This window comes from Octopus bimaculoides, chromosome 27 (assembly GCF_046866305.1).
Source record: "Octopus bimaculoides isolate indiv1 chromosome 27, ASM4686630v1, whole genome shotgun sequence".
In the NCBI taxonomy this organism is placed as follows: Eukaryota; Metazoa; Mollusca; class Cephalopoda; order Octopoda; family Octopodidae; genus Octopus; species Octopus bimaculoides.
In genome coordinates this window covers 15,111,159-15,128,398 of record NC_142954.1, presented here as the reverse complement: position 1 = coordinate 15,128,398, position 17,240 = coordinate 15,111,159, and the positions used below count along the sequence as shown (strand labels likewise).

The 17,240-nt window shown below is 38.5% G+C and overlaps 1 protein-coding gene across 2 annotated transcripts in view; it reads right to left on the bottom strand.

Moving 5' to 3' along the window:
* LOC106867681 (cap-specific mRNA (nucleoside-2'-O-)-methyltransferase 2) overlaps positions 1–17,240 on the bottom strand; it is a 50,311-nt gene that overhangs the window by 9,962 nt on the left and 23,109 nt on the right. For both annotated transcript variants that reach the window (XM_089343374.1, XM_089343373.1), the window contains exons 8-12: positions 15,683–15,820; positions 11,767–11,907; positions 9,336–9,485; positions 8,375–8,473; positions 3,683–3,866 (exon numbers count right to left, since the gene is read on the bottom strand). In XM_089343374.1, coding sequence (XP_089199500.1) covers positions 3,683–3,866; positions 8,375–8,473; positions 9,336–9,485; positions 11,767–11,907; positions 15,683–15,820 — 712 coding nt within the window. The remainder of the gene's footprint in view (positions 1–3,682; positions 3,867–8,374; positions 8,474–9,335; positions 9,486–11,766; positions 11,908–15,682; positions 15,821–17,240) is intronic.

Here is a 17,240-nt window from a genome sequence, read left to right as displayed (position 1 = left end):
TGTAATAATATACATATGGAAAATACTGGAAGGACTGGTGCCAAACTTTGGCATCAAGTACTACAGGAATGCCCGCACAGGTCGCCACTGCATCTCACATAAGAACGAGATACTGCAGCAGCCTCGGTTTCAGAGGACCTCAGCTCTTCAATGCCCTGCCAAAACATTTGAGAGACATGCAAGACGTGGATACGGAGGTCTTCAAGACAAAACTTGACACTTTCCTCTCCACGGTACCAGACGAACCAATGGCTCGTAATGAGACGCAGTTTAGGGCAGCTATGTCAAATTCTCTTATACACCAGATGTGCCATCAAAACTCTTGATTGGACCATGTCAGGTGGGGGAGAAGAGCCATGCGAGGAACGTGAAAATCACGGTGGTGCACCAGCATGACCGCAGCCACTTGGCTGAAACACATAAATAAATAAATATATATATATAATTATATATATATATATATACATATGTAATTATATATATATACATATGTAATTATATATACATATATAATTATATATATATATATATATATATATATAATTATATGTGTATATAAATATACATATAATTATATATACATATATAATTATATAATTTTTTCTATATGTCACTGTGGATTTTCATGGATGAGTTCATGAACTTTGGTTCTTTTCTCTAAATTATATATTTATATATATATATATATATATATATATATATATATATATATATAATAGAGTTAATATTTCTAAGTCTCTCTAAAGGAGAGATTAATAGTTATCGCCAAGCCAAAATGCCAGTCCCAAAATTAGGACGAAAGCTATGCATATATATATATATATATATATATATATATGTATATATATGGGAGAATTTCAGAAAAAAACAACAACAGAGGAGGACAGGTGGTGTAAACAACAAAAGGATGTATATATATATATATATATATATATATATATATATATATATATATATATATATACATACACATATATATATATATATATATATATATATATATATATATATATATACATACACATATATATATAATCGCTGTGTGGGCATATAGTGAACTCAAAAATCACTCTTTTGAAAATATCTTGAATTTCAATCAGAAAAAGTTGACTACACCCATACTACTATTCTTTAATGAACACAAAAGAGCAAGTCCTGGAAATGCAATTATAATTTTTACTGAAAAAAGTGAAAATCAACGTCTGGTTTTTCAATTAAAACCTTGACCAATTCAAATACAAAAATTCTTTTTCCTTACTCTTCTTTTTCCTCCCCACCTTAAAAGGCCATTAAGTACTAAACAAACAGGTCTGACCATACAAAAGCTATGCCTCTTTACTTCTCAAAAAAATTTTTTTCCTTCTTTCTTCTCCCTTGCTTGGCAAACCCCAGAAAATTCTTTATAAAAAGGCCAAGAAATGTAAATTTGAACCATTTTTTGATAAATCCGATAACAGAAGAAAGCACTAGAATTGTTAATAAGATGTTAAAATATATATATATATATATATATATATATATATATATATATATATATAATCATCCAACATTCTGACTACCTCATTATATATATACACACACACACACACACACACACATATATATGTACATATACATGCATACATACATACATGCATACATATATATATATATATATATATATACACACATACATACATACATATATTCTTTTACTTGTTTCAGTCATTTGACTGCAGCTATGCTGGAGTACCGCCTTTAGTTGAGCAATTGACCCCAGGACTTGTTCTTTGTAAGCCTAGTACTTATTCTATCGGTCTCTTTTGCCAAACCACTAGGTTATGGGGACATAAATACACCAGCATTGGTTGTCAAGCGATGGTGGCAGGGACAAACACAGACACACAAACATATACATATATACATACATACATACATACATATATACATATATATATAATTATGTGTATTTCTTTTATCTTAATGAATAAAAATTCTTCTGATAGAATAAATGGGTTAATAGAAACCAATGTAGCAAAGAACACAAAATAACTGTGGTTAGCTCCTGTTTTTAAGGCAGGAACTCCTTGAAATTTTGGGTATTTGAGTATATTTAAGAATTTAAGGATTGGAGAAAACGCATGTTATAATTGCATACTTTATTCCTACATATGTTTCAAAGGATTACAACCTGTGTGATCCATATATATATATATGTATATATATATGTATATATATATATATATATATATATATATATATATATATATATATATATATATATACAATGGGCTTCATTCAACCTCTGTCTGCCAAACCTACTTACAAGGCTTTGGTTGGCCCAAGCCTACAGAAGAAAACACTTGCCCAAGGTGCCACGCAGTGGGACTGAACCTGGAAGTATGTGGTTGGTAAGCAAGCTATTTACCACATAGCCATCCTGCATATATACATATAAGAAATTGGGATGATAAAGGGATAAATAATTCTGTTATGAACTTCATTAGGTTACAGCTGTTTCTGCTAAAAGATGCAATGCACTCATAGTTAAGTGCTCGAGTATTACCCTTTAGCTTCACATGTATATTGAGTTCTAACACAAGATTATTATTATTGCAATGCCTAAGCAAAATATTAAAGCATGTGTGTGTGTGCGTGCATGTGTGTGTGCGTGCATGTGTGAGTGTGTAAGTGTGCACATGTGTGCATGAGTGTGTTTGAGTCTTCTTGTTTTGACATTGTGCGATAATTGTAAACGAGTGTCACTGTCATACAAGTGGTGTATTCCATTTCCAATCTTCCGTGAGAACATGTCTGGCCATGGGGGGAAATATTACCTTGCTTGGAAACAGGTGAGGGCTGGCAACAGAAAGTGCGTCTGGCCATAGAAAATCTGCCTCAAACTCCATCAGACCAATGCAAAGTATTATAAAGGGCCTGTTAAAATAATGATGAAAAAAGGATCTGTGTGTGTGGTGGGGTATATAGATATGCATGTATGTATATCTATCATCATCATCATCATCATCATCATCTAGCGTCTGCTGTCCATGCTGGCATGGCTTGGAACGTTTGACCAAGGCTGGTAAGCTGGGGGGCTGAACCAAGCTCCTGTCTGATTTGGCATGGTTCCTATGGCTGGACGCCCTTCCTAACTCCAACCACTTTGCAGAGTGTACTGGGCACTTTTAAGTGGCACTATACAGGCACTGCCACAAGTGCTTCTAAATGGCACTGCATGGGTTCATTTATGAGGCACTGCACGGGCACTTTTATGTGGCACCACAGGGGCATTTTTACATGGCATTTTCACAAGTGCTTTACACCACCTGCAGGGTTGGTTTCTTGAGTACATCCAGGTGTCTTGGTCCTTTGTCATCTCACCTGAAAGGTTTAGTTTCCTGAAGTCGTTCCTCAGTACTTCATCCTATGTCTTCTTGGGTCTCTCGCTTCCACACATATATGTGTGTTTGTATGTACCCTTGTCAAGGAGGGTTTTAAACAAGCATCAATGTCATGCTGGTGATGTTGTTTATTCTGAGTTTCCCATGGGGAAATATTACCTTATTTGGAAACAGGTGAGGGTGGATGAAATGAAAAGCATCTGGCTGCAGAAAATCTGCCTCAACAAATTCTATCTGACACATGCAAGCATGGAAAAATGCGCATTAAATAGAGATGGTAATAATGCATTTACACAAACCTTTATTCAGAATTTTCATTGGAACAATCTCCAAGACGTCTCGTTCCTGGCTTGATCCATGGCGCTCATAGGTTTGTACAAGAACCTGCAAGTATTTGGCAATGTAACCAGGACAGGAAGTGAAGTCTGAAAGTAATACCAACTGTTTCAAAGTTCCAGCACATGGCGTGGGAAATATCGCAATCTGTTTTGAAGAAAACGGAAGAAAATTGGTTCAACTGTATTGAAAGACATAAATACAAACAAATACACTACACACACACATATACACCACACACACACACACACATACCCATATATAGTTGATATCTTTTACTTGCTTCAGTCATTAGATTGTGGCCATGCTAGAGCAATACCTTGACGGGTTTTAGCCAAATAAATCAACCTCAGTATTTATAAATGTTTTCTTTAAGGCCTGTTACTTATTCTGTCAGTGTCATTTGCCAAACTGCTAGGTCACAGAAGAGGTGTAAATGAACCAACATTATCAAGCAGTGATGAGAAACAAATACACAAGTGCATACACACACACAGACACACACGATGGACTACTTTCAGTATCTTTCAAACAAATCTAATCACAAGGCTTTGGTGACCCTAAGACCATAGTGGAAGACACATTGCCAAGGTGCCATGCAGTGTCATTGAACCCAGAACCATGTGGTCAGGAGGTATATATATATATATATATATATACGAGGGGATACTCAAAAGAAACTGGAATTTTGCAATATTATTTTATTCACTTAGTTTTACATGTTTTACACTTTTATCACCTTTAAAGTATTCTCCATCTGAAGCAATGCATTGGTCCAGTTGCGTTTTCCACTATTCGAAGCAGTGCTGGAACTCTTGCGAAGTGATGCCTTTTAATTCCTCTGTCGTCTTTTTTCTTCACCTCTTCCACATCTGCAAATTCCATAGCACTACCTTTCATCACTAGTGATGACCTTTGAAGAAAGGTCCAGACCAACTTCCAAATGTTCTTTCCATTAATGACATGCATTCAGTCGTGACTGCTTTTCATCTTCCGTTAGCAAGCAAGGCACAAATTTTGTTGCAACTCTTTTCATTCGCAATTCCTCACTCGAAATTCATTGGCAGAAGGACCAGGACACACCAGTCATAGCAACAAGTTCATCAATTGTTCAGTGAAAGTCCTGCAAGATCAGTTCATAAATTTTCATAATGTTTTCATTTGTTCAGGAAGTTGATGGTCACCCTGAACAAGATTGGTCTTCAAGCAACAAGAGGCCATTCCTAAAGCATGGAAACCACTCGTAAACTTGTGCTCTACTCATGGCAGCAGCCTTGAGAGCTGTTCGAAGCGTAACAACTGTTTCGGCAACCATTTGCCCCAGCAGAAAACAGGATTTCACCGAAGCATGCTGTTTGTTTCATTTCAGCCATAGCAAAATCAACAAACAGGGGAGAAGCACTGCAAAACAAAGATGCACCATGTCGCAGTACAACTGCACCAAATGCCACCAGTTGGCAGACTGATACCTGAGGGTTACATCAAGTGACTTCTAGTGGCAGGAGCCCGAAGTACAACGGGCTTGTCCCACAGAGAATGTTTCCCATTACTTTTGGGTACCCATGGCTGTGTGGTAAGAAGTTTGCTTCCCAACTAAAAGGTCCCAGGTTCAGTGCCACTGTGTGGCACCTTGGAGAAGTGTCTTCTACTATGGCGCTGACTTCACTAAAACCTTGTGAGTGGATCTGGTGGATAGACACAGGGGGAGGCCCGTGGTGTATGTACACACAGGTGTCTGTGTGTCTGTGTTTGTCCCCCACCACTCCTTGACAACCGGTGTTGGTGTGTTTATATCCCCGTAACTTAGCAATTCAGAATAAGTTCCAGGCTTTAAAAAATAAGCCCTGGGGTCAATTCATTCAACTATAAAACTCTTAAAGATTGTGCTGCAGCATGGCCACAGTCTGATGATTAGAAACACGTAAAAGATTAAAAAATAAAAGATATATGTATATATTATATACATGCATATATATATATATATATATACAAATACATTTATATATAAATATATATACATACACACTCACACATATATATATCCAAAGATACCAGTAACAGACGGTTAAGAAAAACATTGCTTCTCATGTATGTGATTTCAGACTGCATCTGACATCCTATTGCATGGCATCTTGAGCAAGTGTCTTCAACTCTAGCTTCACACCAACCAACCAGCCAACCAACAGATGTATTCTTTTATCCTTTTACTTGTTTCAGTTATTTGACTGCGACCACGCTGGAGCGCTGCCTTTGGTCGAACAAATTGGCCCCAGGACTTATTCTTTGTAAGACTTATTCTATCAGTCTCTTTTGCCAAACCGATAAGTTACAGGGATGTAAACACATCAACTTCGGTTGTCAAGTGATGGTGGGTGGGACAAACAGACACACAAACATAAATATATATATATATATATATATACGACGGGCTTCATTCAGTTTCTGTCTACCAAATCCACTCACAAAGCTTTAGTTGGCCCAAGGCTATAGTAGAAGACACTTGCCCAAGATGCAACACAATGGGACTGAACCCAGAACCATGTGGCTGGTAAGCAAGCTACTTACCACACAGTCACTCCTGCGTCTATTGTGAGTAAGTTTCTTCAGCACACCAGCGATGTAGAGCGGTAGGTTTAATCTATCACCTACCCCACCCCCACCACTAACACAACCACCACCACTAAATAGACATGTACTGCTCTTATCAAAGAGTTCACTCTGTTGCAAACATTTATTTTTTTTTTTTTTGGTCTTCAGATAAATAATTCAATAACTGCATTCCTTGCTTCCCACTGCAATAATTCAGGAATCAGAGTTTCTTTCTCCTCCACTTAGTCACAGACACTCTACAGAAGAATCACAGAGGCCATGATCTCCCCCATGACAGTGGAATCTCTGTAATAATCTACTATAATAATACTCTTGTGTATTTCTCCGTCACAACATATGAATGAGAAAAAGGAAGGGGTGATAGATGAATGAGAAAGCAAGGGGTGATAGATAAATAAGGAAGGAAGAGGTGATGGCAAACTTGGTAGTGGGATGATGGAAGTTCTACGGTTGGAAAAATAAAATCAAACAGCGTTTCAACTCTGTGTGAGTATACGTGTGTGTATGTAAAAGGAAGTCATGTGAATGTGTGTGTGTGTGTGTGTGTGTGTGTGTGTGTGTGTGTGTGCAATGGAAGTGGGATGGTGAACATTCAATGCCGAAAAGAAAAATCAAACAGCGTTTCAACTCTCAGTATATGTGTGTATGTATGCATGTAGAAGGGAAGTATGTAAATGTTTGTATCTGTGATTATTTTCTACCTTATTTATATATAAAATACTATAATTAACCGTCATTTTTGACAGCACGGAGCCAGCTAGTGTACAATAATTTCTTATTGACTATTTTTATTGACTATCTTCAAAAAGGCCACACCATCAATGGAGGGTACTATGTCAACTTCTGAGACAGTAATGAAAGGCTATCGAGATGAAATGCCCAGGAAAACTGATGAAAGGGATCTTGTTTCATCAAGACAATACTCCAGCACACAAGTCCTTGCTTTCAATGGCTGTTGTGTGTGACTGTCGCTTTGAACTGGTTGGTCACCCTTCCTGTTACCCTAACTTGGCCCTCATCTGACTATCATCTGTTTCTCAACATTATAAAAAACTCCTGGCTGGGAACCAGTATTGCAATGATGATGACATCACATCTGCTGTCGATGACTCTTTTGACCAACAGGGTGAAAGCTTCTTCCCCAATGGGATCCAAGAACTGCAACACCGATGGAAGAAGTGAGTGGACCACAAGGGGGACCATGTTGAAAAATAAACCTCATTTGATCACACTGCATGAGAGTAGCTTGGTCAGCCTATGAACATTTTAGTTGACCTTCATATTTTATGCATTCTCAAAAGTATGAAAGGTAAAATCAACCTTAGAAGAGTTGAATGCAAAACATAAAGAGCCTGATAAAATACCACTAAGCATGTCGTCTGAAGTTCTAAGGATACTGCCAGCTCCCTACCTTATTATTAATGGTTTCAAATTTTGGCACAAGGCCAGCAATTTCGTGGGTGGTGGGGAGCAAATTGATTACATTAACCCCAGTGCTCAAATGATACTTATTTGGTGGTGGGGGGGTGCAGTTGATTAGATTGACCCCAGTATGCTACTAGTACTTAATCTGTTGACCCCGAAAGGATGAAAGACAAAGTCGACCTCGGCGGAATTTGAACTCAGAACGTAGCAGCAGACGAAATACCGCTAAGCATTTCACCTGGCATGCTAACGATTCTGCCAGCTTGCTACCTTAGATTTTGTATATAATGATATCGAATTTTGTCACAAGGCCAGCAATTTCAGTGGAGCGGGTAAGTTGATTAAATTGACCCCAGTGTTCAACTGGTACTTATTTTATCAATCCTGAAAGAATAAAAAGCAAAGTTGACTTTGATGGCATTTGAACTTAGAACGTAAAAACGGATAACATGCCACTAACTACTTTGCCCAGCATGCTAACGATTTTGCAGCTTGCCATCTTACAGTCGTTATGTATTGATGCACAATAATATATAAAAGGTTACAGATCCGTCTCTTCCTGCTGTGACTAAATCATAAAAAAAAAATAATAAATTACAAAAGACCATAAACCTACAAACCTTCTGGAAGCAATCATAAGCAAGAAGCAGAAGACCAGCGGAGAATCTCGTCAGAAAGGAATGAGTCAGAAGTAGGAGATTGTCATCAGCCTTCAGTTTCTAGAGTAAATGAAATGAAAGAGTTCATTAGCACAATTATATTAGAAACACCAAATAAATAAGATAGAAAAACACAAAAATAGTCAACTGAATGCAGGTACAGCTCTGGTTGAGTTTCTTTGTAACCAAATGGTGCCCAGGGCAAGTGTATTTTACTGTGGCCCTGGTCCAACAAATGATTTATGAGTGGATTTGGCAGATAGAAACTGCAGGAAACTGGTTGTATGTATATACAAGGGGTGCTGAAAAGTTCCTGACTTTGGGTAAAAGAAAATACAGGAAGATCAGTTAATTATAATTTTATTCAACATATTCCCCGTCTCAGATTCAAACATTTATTGCAGCAGTCCTTCAATTTCCGTAAGCTCTGTAAAAAGGACTCGGAAGGCTGGGCCGCCAACCAGGCCTCAGTAGCAGTGATCATTTCCGAATCAGAGTGAAGTTTCGTTCCCTTGAGATATTTCTTCAGTTGTGAAAAGTGGTGATAACTGAAGGAGGCCAAGTCAGGAAAGAAAGGTGGGTAGTCTACCAATTCAAAGCCAAAGTCATGTATTTTCTGTAAGGTTTCATGTACTGTGTGTGCTGATGCACTGTCCTGCAAGAACAGGACACAACAGCTTCATGCAGTTTGTCCAGAAGAGACGTGTAGTATTCTGCATTGATGACATGACCTTTTGACAGGTATTTTACGAGTTCTCGATCTTTGTCCCAGAATCATTCCAGTTGACTTCTGGGTCCAAAACTTCTTGGGAATACCGTTGATCTACTCAATCAGGACTGAACCGGGGTTAAACAACAAAGAGAACAGAAAATATTCAAGACAGTTGAAGAGACAGAAGCCGGAGCTTTAAGAGACACTCACTTGAAGAGCAAAAGAGACTTTGGTAAGCAGCAACATTTTGTCCAGAATTTCTCCTTTGCCAAGCAGCGTTGTTGGAGAAGTTACATTGACAATCAGCGTTAACTGTTGATGGGATTTATTTTCCTCTTCCCTACCAAATATTTTCAGATCCTGCAAAGAAAAATAATGCATATGTATATATATATATATATATATATATATATATATATATATATATATATATATATATATATATATATATACGTATATAGGAGTGGCTGTGTGGTAAGTAGCTAGCTTACGAATCACATGGTTCCGGATTCAGTCCCACTGCGTGGCACCTTGGGCAAGTGTCTTCTACTATAGCCTCGGGCCGACCAAAGCCTTGTGAGTGGATTTGGTAGATGGAAACTGAAAGAAGCCCGTCATTATATATGTATATATGTGTATATGTATGTGTGTGTGTATGTTTGTGCGTCTGTGTTAGTCACCCCAACATTGCTTGACAACCGATGCTGGTGTGTTTACGTACCCGTAACTTAGCAGTTCGGCAAAAGAGACTGATGGAATAAGTACTAGGCTTACAAAGAATAAACCCTGGGGTCGATTTGCTTGACTAAAGGCGGTGCTCCAGCATGGCCACAGTCAAATGACTGAAACAAGTAAAAGAGTATATATATATATATATATATATATATATATATATATATATATATATATACTAGCAGAGGCACCCAGCGTTACCCGGGAATGAAATTGTTGCTTATATACTGGAAGTAAAAAAGCAAAATATGCTGTATAGAAATTTTAGGACATTCTGTAGATGGACTCTCAGATGAATGATGGCTGGGCGCCTCTCATGAATGGGAAAATTGAAGATGTGCCAAAAAGCCTCATTGGTACTTGGAAACTTTTACGAAAATTAAAATGGGGATTAAATGAAAAAATGATTTACGTGAATATCCCCACAAGAGTAATTGAAATAAATGGCGATTGTGGAACCCCACACGCACGCACACACGCACACACAGAGTATCACACATCAGATGAAATGGACGTGTGTGTATGTGTGACAGAGAGAGAGAGAGAGTGAGAGAGAGGTTTGTTGTCATGTATACGTACATGCACAAATATGCATACATCTTTGTGTGTGAGTGTGTGTGTGAGTGTGTATGAGAGAGAGAGAGAGTAAATATTACATACACACCGCTCTCTCACTGTCTCACACACATACACACGCACACACACACCCCTTGACTTACTCACACTCTGTCTCTTACAAACACACACATACATAAATGTATACAAACATATTTACAAAGACACACGTGTGTATGCGCGTGTGCACGTGTGTGTTGTGAGAGAGAGAGATTGGGTGAAATGAAAAAGTCGTATGAATAAAAGCTCTTGTACGGAATGTTTAAATTTGTGGACTTAGTAAATATTTCTGTCAGTAATTTATCGTAGTTGCTAGCAAATAGTGAAGTAAAACTTGAAATGAGAACCTCAAAATAGAGAGTGAAGCTTTTTGCCGTTGCTACGTCAATACCGGAAGTTGACATTGAGGAACCTTTTTAAAGAAGTGAATCTTAAATATAAAGCAATATTATTTATTTTTAATAAAAAAAATCAAATGAAGAGCCTAACATTTATCCGAGGTCAAATTATTCATGCATCACAAGTATGGAAGCATTTGGTGAAGTCGATTTCACGTGAAAAGCGAATACACAGACATCTCTGTTTTATATATAAGATATGTATGTATGTGTGTGTGTGTGTGTGTGTGTGTGTGTGTGTGTGTGTGTGTGTGTGTGTGAAAACAAAAATGTCAAGGAGATCTCAGTATATCTAGTGCAATATCTTTTTTTACACCAAGCACTTGAAGTAACACAGCCTGCATTGATTAATGCAACACAGCTAGATGCACAATATCTTACTTCTAAGGGACAGATGCAGGATGAGTTGAAACAGTCGTCGTGCTAAGTAAAGATTCAGACTAAATCCATTTTCCGTTTCTTTCATCAATTATATATATATGTATGAGTGTGTGTATTTTTTTTTTTATGCACCCTTTTAAAGCCTAGCCAGGCTCGTGGGTCCGGTTTCCCAGTTTCTATGGCGTATGTGTTCCCCCCAGCTGGACGGGAAACAGGAAGTAAAAGTGAGAGAAAGTTGGGGCGAAATAGACAAGATGAAATACTAGACAAATTTTGATTGAAATTATTTCCACTTTAATGAGTAGGTAAACAAGAGCCGCTAGGTATTTGTTTACCTTCTCTCTGTCAGTAATATGACAAAATACAACAACAATGTGCCAGTGATATGTGACAACTTACACCACAGTGGTGATGATGATGATGATGGCAAACAGTTCTGTGACAGACACCTCAACAGACTGACTCCACCCATCAGTCACTTCCATGATAGCAGAATACAGCCATGCCCAACTCACCTGTATCTGTAATTTGCTGAAGAAATCAAAATCCTCTGCCAGGCAGCAGATACTGGAACAGTGACCAGTGAACAGTCGTTGCATTGTAGTGGACAGGTCAGCAATGACTTCCTGGTCAAAGTCATCATTGGTGTTGGTCAGCTGAGTGGACAAAATAACAAAAACATAATAAACAAATAATTTAAGCAAAAAAAAAAAACTAAGTAGGTGCAGGCATAGCTGTGTGGTAAGAAGCTTGCTTCCCGACCATATGGTTCCAGGTTCAGTCCCACTTGCATGGCACCTTGGACAGGTGTCTTCTACTATATCCTTGGGCTGACCAAAGCCTTCTGAGTGGATTTGGTAGACGGAAATTGAAAGAAGCCCGTCGTATGGATGTGTGTGTGTGTGTCTTTATGTCTGTTCCCCCCATCACTGCTTGACAACTGGTGTTGGTGTGTTTACATCCCCATAACTTAGCAGTTCAGCAAGAGAGCATGATAGAATAAGTACTAGGCTTTAAAAAAAAGTCCGGGGGGGGGTCAATTTGTTCATTTAAAACCCTTAAAAAGGCAATGCTCCAGCATGGCCACAGTTAAATAACTGAAACAAGCAAAAAAGTTTTTAAAAACTATACTAAACAACATAATAGTTTCAAATTTTAGTACAAGGCCAGGAGTTTTTGCGGGAAGTGGATTAGTCAATTACATTAACCCAGTACCTGACTGGTACTTACTTTATCGACCCTGAAAGAATGAAAAGCAAAGTCCACCTCAACCGAATTTGAACTCAGAACGTAAAGAAAACAGCAGAAAACAGAAATTCATGGAAGCATGCTGTTCCTTTGTTTCAGCCATCACAAAAATCACTGAACAGGGGAGAAGCATTGCAAAACAAAAACGCACCACATGGCAGTATGACATGAACAGACACTACCAGTCAGGAGACTGATGCCTGAGGATCACATCAAGTTGATTCTAGTGGCAGAAGTTTGAACTACAATGGGTTTATCTCACAGAGAACATTTCCAGTTACTTTTAGGTACCCCCACGTATTCTCCACACAGTGAATTATTCCATCCATTAATCTACCACTTCCTTTTTATTTATCCTTACTTTGTCTCTCATGCCCAAACAATGTTCCTTTTAAGCTGCGTGTATACGTGCAAATATGCACATAGGCATACATGTTGTAACCAATGCACCAAAAAAATTAATGTCTACAAAAGTCTAGTTGTCTAAGATAATTAATTAACCGACTAATAAATTACTAATTATGCTAATGATACATTTGTGCTAATTACACATTCAGGACACACGTACTCCTGACACATTAAAATAACAGAAAAATGCAGGCATGGCTGTGTGGCAAAAAGTTGGCTTCCTGATCACATGGTTCCAGGTTCAGTCTCACTGTGTGGGGCCTTGGGCAAGCGTTTTATACTGTAGCGTAGCCTTGAGCCAACCAAAGCCTTGTGAGTGGATTTGGTAGACAGAAACTGAAAGAAGCTCATCATATAAATGTGTGTATGTGTATGTGTGTGTGTGTGTGTGTGTGTGCCTTCGAGTCTGTTTGTCCCCCACCGCCACTTGCCAACCAATGTTGGTGTGTTTACATACCAGTAACTTAGTGGTTCAGCAAAAAAGCCCAACAGAATAATAGTACCAGGTTTCAAAAAAAAAAAAAAAACAGAAAGAAAGAAAAGAAAAAAGAAAGAAAGAAAAGAAGTACTGGGGTCAATTAGTTTCATTAAAATTCACATGGCAGAGCCCCAGCATGGCCGCAGTCTAATGACAGAAACAAGTAAAAAGATAAAAGATAAACGAGATATTTCAATACACATTGACGACTAAAAATTAGAGGAATATAACTCTCGACCCACCCAGCTACCCAACACTAAATTCTGTGGCCATCCCTCCAGAGCTGCATCCCCACGAAATTCCTTTTCTACAGATACATTCGTCTAGATCAGCAGTTCTCAACCCGGGTCCATATGACCTTTGGTAGAGGTGGGGTGCATCCATACAAGATTTCGGAGTTAAAATTTATGTGTAATGAATCGGTTATGATTCTGCAATACTCAAAATATTTGAACAATTCTTTATGCAAAGGCAAATTCGACCTTGGCGGAATTTGAACTCAGAACGTAAAGACGGATGAAATGCTGCTAACTATTTTGCCCAGCGTGCTAACGACTCTGCTAATTATATTCAATTATGAAAATATTCTTTTATTCTTTTACTTGTTTCAGTCATTTGACTGCGGCAAAAGTGGAGCACCACCTTGAAGGGTTTTAGTCGAACAAATCGACCCCAGGACTTATTCTTTGTAAGCCTAGTACTTATTCTATCGGTCTGTCTTGCTGAACTGCTAGGTTACGGGGATGCAAATACACCAACACCAGCTGTCAGGCGATGGGGGGGGGGACAAATACAGACACACATACATGCACACACACACATATATACAACAGGCTTCTTTCAGTTTCCATCTAACAAATCCACTCATAAGGCTTCCATCGGCCCAAGGCTATAGTAGAAGACACTTACCCAAAACAGCGCATAATGGGAAAATACTTCAAAAGTAACAAAACCTTGAAATAGGAATATAATACTGTGAAAATTGTTTCCATTAATTTTATGTTTACGTTATATAACAATTACGTTTGAATTTTTGTAGTAGTGTGCACATATGCCATAAATAAATGCTGTTACTGGAGTTCAAGTTTATCCCAGAAGTTCCATTTCTATTAGATGGTGTAAACAATCAATAAAACCTTAAACATGAACTTGTAAACCAGACCTGTGATGTCACGAACAAATTGAAATATTTAACTGAATCATCTGGCACTTGTGCCAGTGGCACGTGAAAAAACATTCGAGTGAGATCGTTGCCAGTACCACTGGACTGGCTCCTGTGCAGGTGGCACGTAAAATACACCATTTCGAGTGTGGTCGTTGCCAGTACTGCCTGACTGGCTTTTGTGCTGGTGGTACGTAAAAGCACCCACTACACTCTCGGAGTGGTTGGCGTTAGGAAGGGCATCCAGTTGTAGAAACTCTGCCAAATCAGATTGGAGCTTTGTGTAGCCATCTGGTTCACCAGTCCTCAGTCAAATCGTCGAACCCATGCTAGCATGGAAAGCGGACGTTAAACAATGATGATGATCATCATCATCATAAAATTAACTTTCATTTCAGTGCAATGTTGAAATCAGCTTCAATGTTTTATAACCTGAACCTTCAGTGACCCAATAGGTCACAGGTAGTCTAGTATTCTAGAATAATGAAAATTCTTCATTCCAAAAGTTCAAACATCACATTACATATCAGGTTATGAAACGTATATAGTTGCTGGGCATTAATATCTTTGGATTACCTATGTCACAAAAAATGTAATAACAATAACACAGGTCTCAGATTTTGGCACAAGGCCAGCAATTTCAGGGGAAGCAACTAAGTCGATTACACTGACCCTGAAGGATTAAAAGGTAAAGTCAACCTCAGCAGAATTTGAACTCAGAGCGTAAAGATGGATGAAATTCCATCAAAGCAAAGTTTCAAATTTTGGCACAAGGCCAGCAATTTCAGGGGAGGGACTGAGTCTATTATACTGACCCTGAAGGGATGAAAGACAAATTTGACCTCAGTGGGATTTGAACTCAAAATGTAAAGACAGATGAAATGCTGCTAAGCATTTTGTCCAGTGTGCTAACCATTCTGCCAGCTCACCACCTTAACATATCTAATCAGGCACAATCCCAGGAATTTTTCAAAGGGAGGGCACAAAGTCAGAAGGGAATACAATTCCAGGAGGAAAGGGCAAAGTAACATTATTCAGAAGGGTGCACTTCTTTTCTTGAGTGAGGCATGTGCCCCTCAGGCCCCACCCCACCTTGGGTCTTACCCTTACTAATAATATAAATAATAAAACATACATCACAATTGTCCAAGATACCATTGAGAAGCTCAATCAACTTTGGGTTACACAACCGAGAGTTGCGGATAACAGACAGCGGCTTGCCAGACAGGAATTTGAGGTTATTCTTTGCGAGACGTTTACGGCTGGCATCTTTCTGGAAATGAATTAAAAACAAACATTAATAAACAAATATATATATCTATATATATAGATACATATACACACACACACACACATATACATATACACACACACACACACACATATATATATAAAAAGTCAATAGAAATGTGTGTGTTGTCATTCATAATGATATATTACATTGACATGATCCAATAAAGGTTACAGGGGTGTTTAGGATAGAATGGAGAAAGGCTGATAGAGTTGTTGAATCATCATGATCTATATATATATCTGTGAAAATATGACACTTATTCAGTAGCCATGATAAAACTCTGAGTTTCGGATTCCGGGGCGGAAACCCATGCCGCCATCGCTTCAGTTTTCGCCCCGGCATCCGAAACTTGAAGTTTTATCATGGCTACTGAATAAGTGTCACATATCTTTCCAGATAAATTCCTCTATTTACATAATATCGAGGTCTCTTTCTTTCTTTTCTTGTCTTTTCTATCTTATTTCATTCCGTTGAAGAGTGTAGCTCGAAACGTTAAAGACTTTCTCTATTCCCGAGTATTAAACTAATAAATCCATTTGTTGTTGTAGCCATGCAGTGTATCTAGGGTGAGAAAGCCTGGCAGAACCCAACCCTCTCAAAGCTAAACTCATTTCTACAGCTGAGTGGGCTGGAGCAACATGAAATGAAGTGTTTTGCTCAAGAGCACAATGCATCACCCAGTCCAGGAATTGAAACCACAATCTTATGGTTGTGAATCCAATACCCTAATCACTAAGCCATGTGCCCACACATTCCAGTACATGCACACTCGGGCCGACCAAAGCCTTGTGAGTGGATTTGGTAGACAGAAACTGAAAGAAGCCCGTCGTATATATATATATTTATTTATTTTTATATTCTTATTTATTTATATATATATATATATGTATACAAATAATTACAGAGGCATCAAGCTGTTAGATCAGGTTATGAAAGTTACAGAGAGGGTCATAGCCCAACTAATTAGGGAGCGAATCAATTTAGATGAGATGCAGTTTGGGTTCGTGCCAGGTAAAAGCACCACTGATGCCATATTTCTAGTGAGACAGCTGCAGGAGAAATACCTAGCCAAGGATAAACCTCTGTACCTGGCCTTCGTTGACATGGAGAAAGCCTTTGACAGGGTCTCCCGATCCCTTATCTGGTGGCCAATGAGGAAACTTGGAATAGAAGAATGGTTAGTGAGAGCTGTGAGAGCCATGTACAGAGATGCTGCCAGTAAGGTGAGGGTTGTAAATGAGTACAGTAATGAATTCCGGGTAGAGGTAGGGGTCCACCAAGGTTCCGTCCTCAGCCCCCACCTATTTATCATAGTCCTCCAGACGATCACAGAGGAATTCAAGACAGGTTGCCCTGGGAGCTCTTCTATGCTGATGACCTTGCACTAATTGCGGAGTCA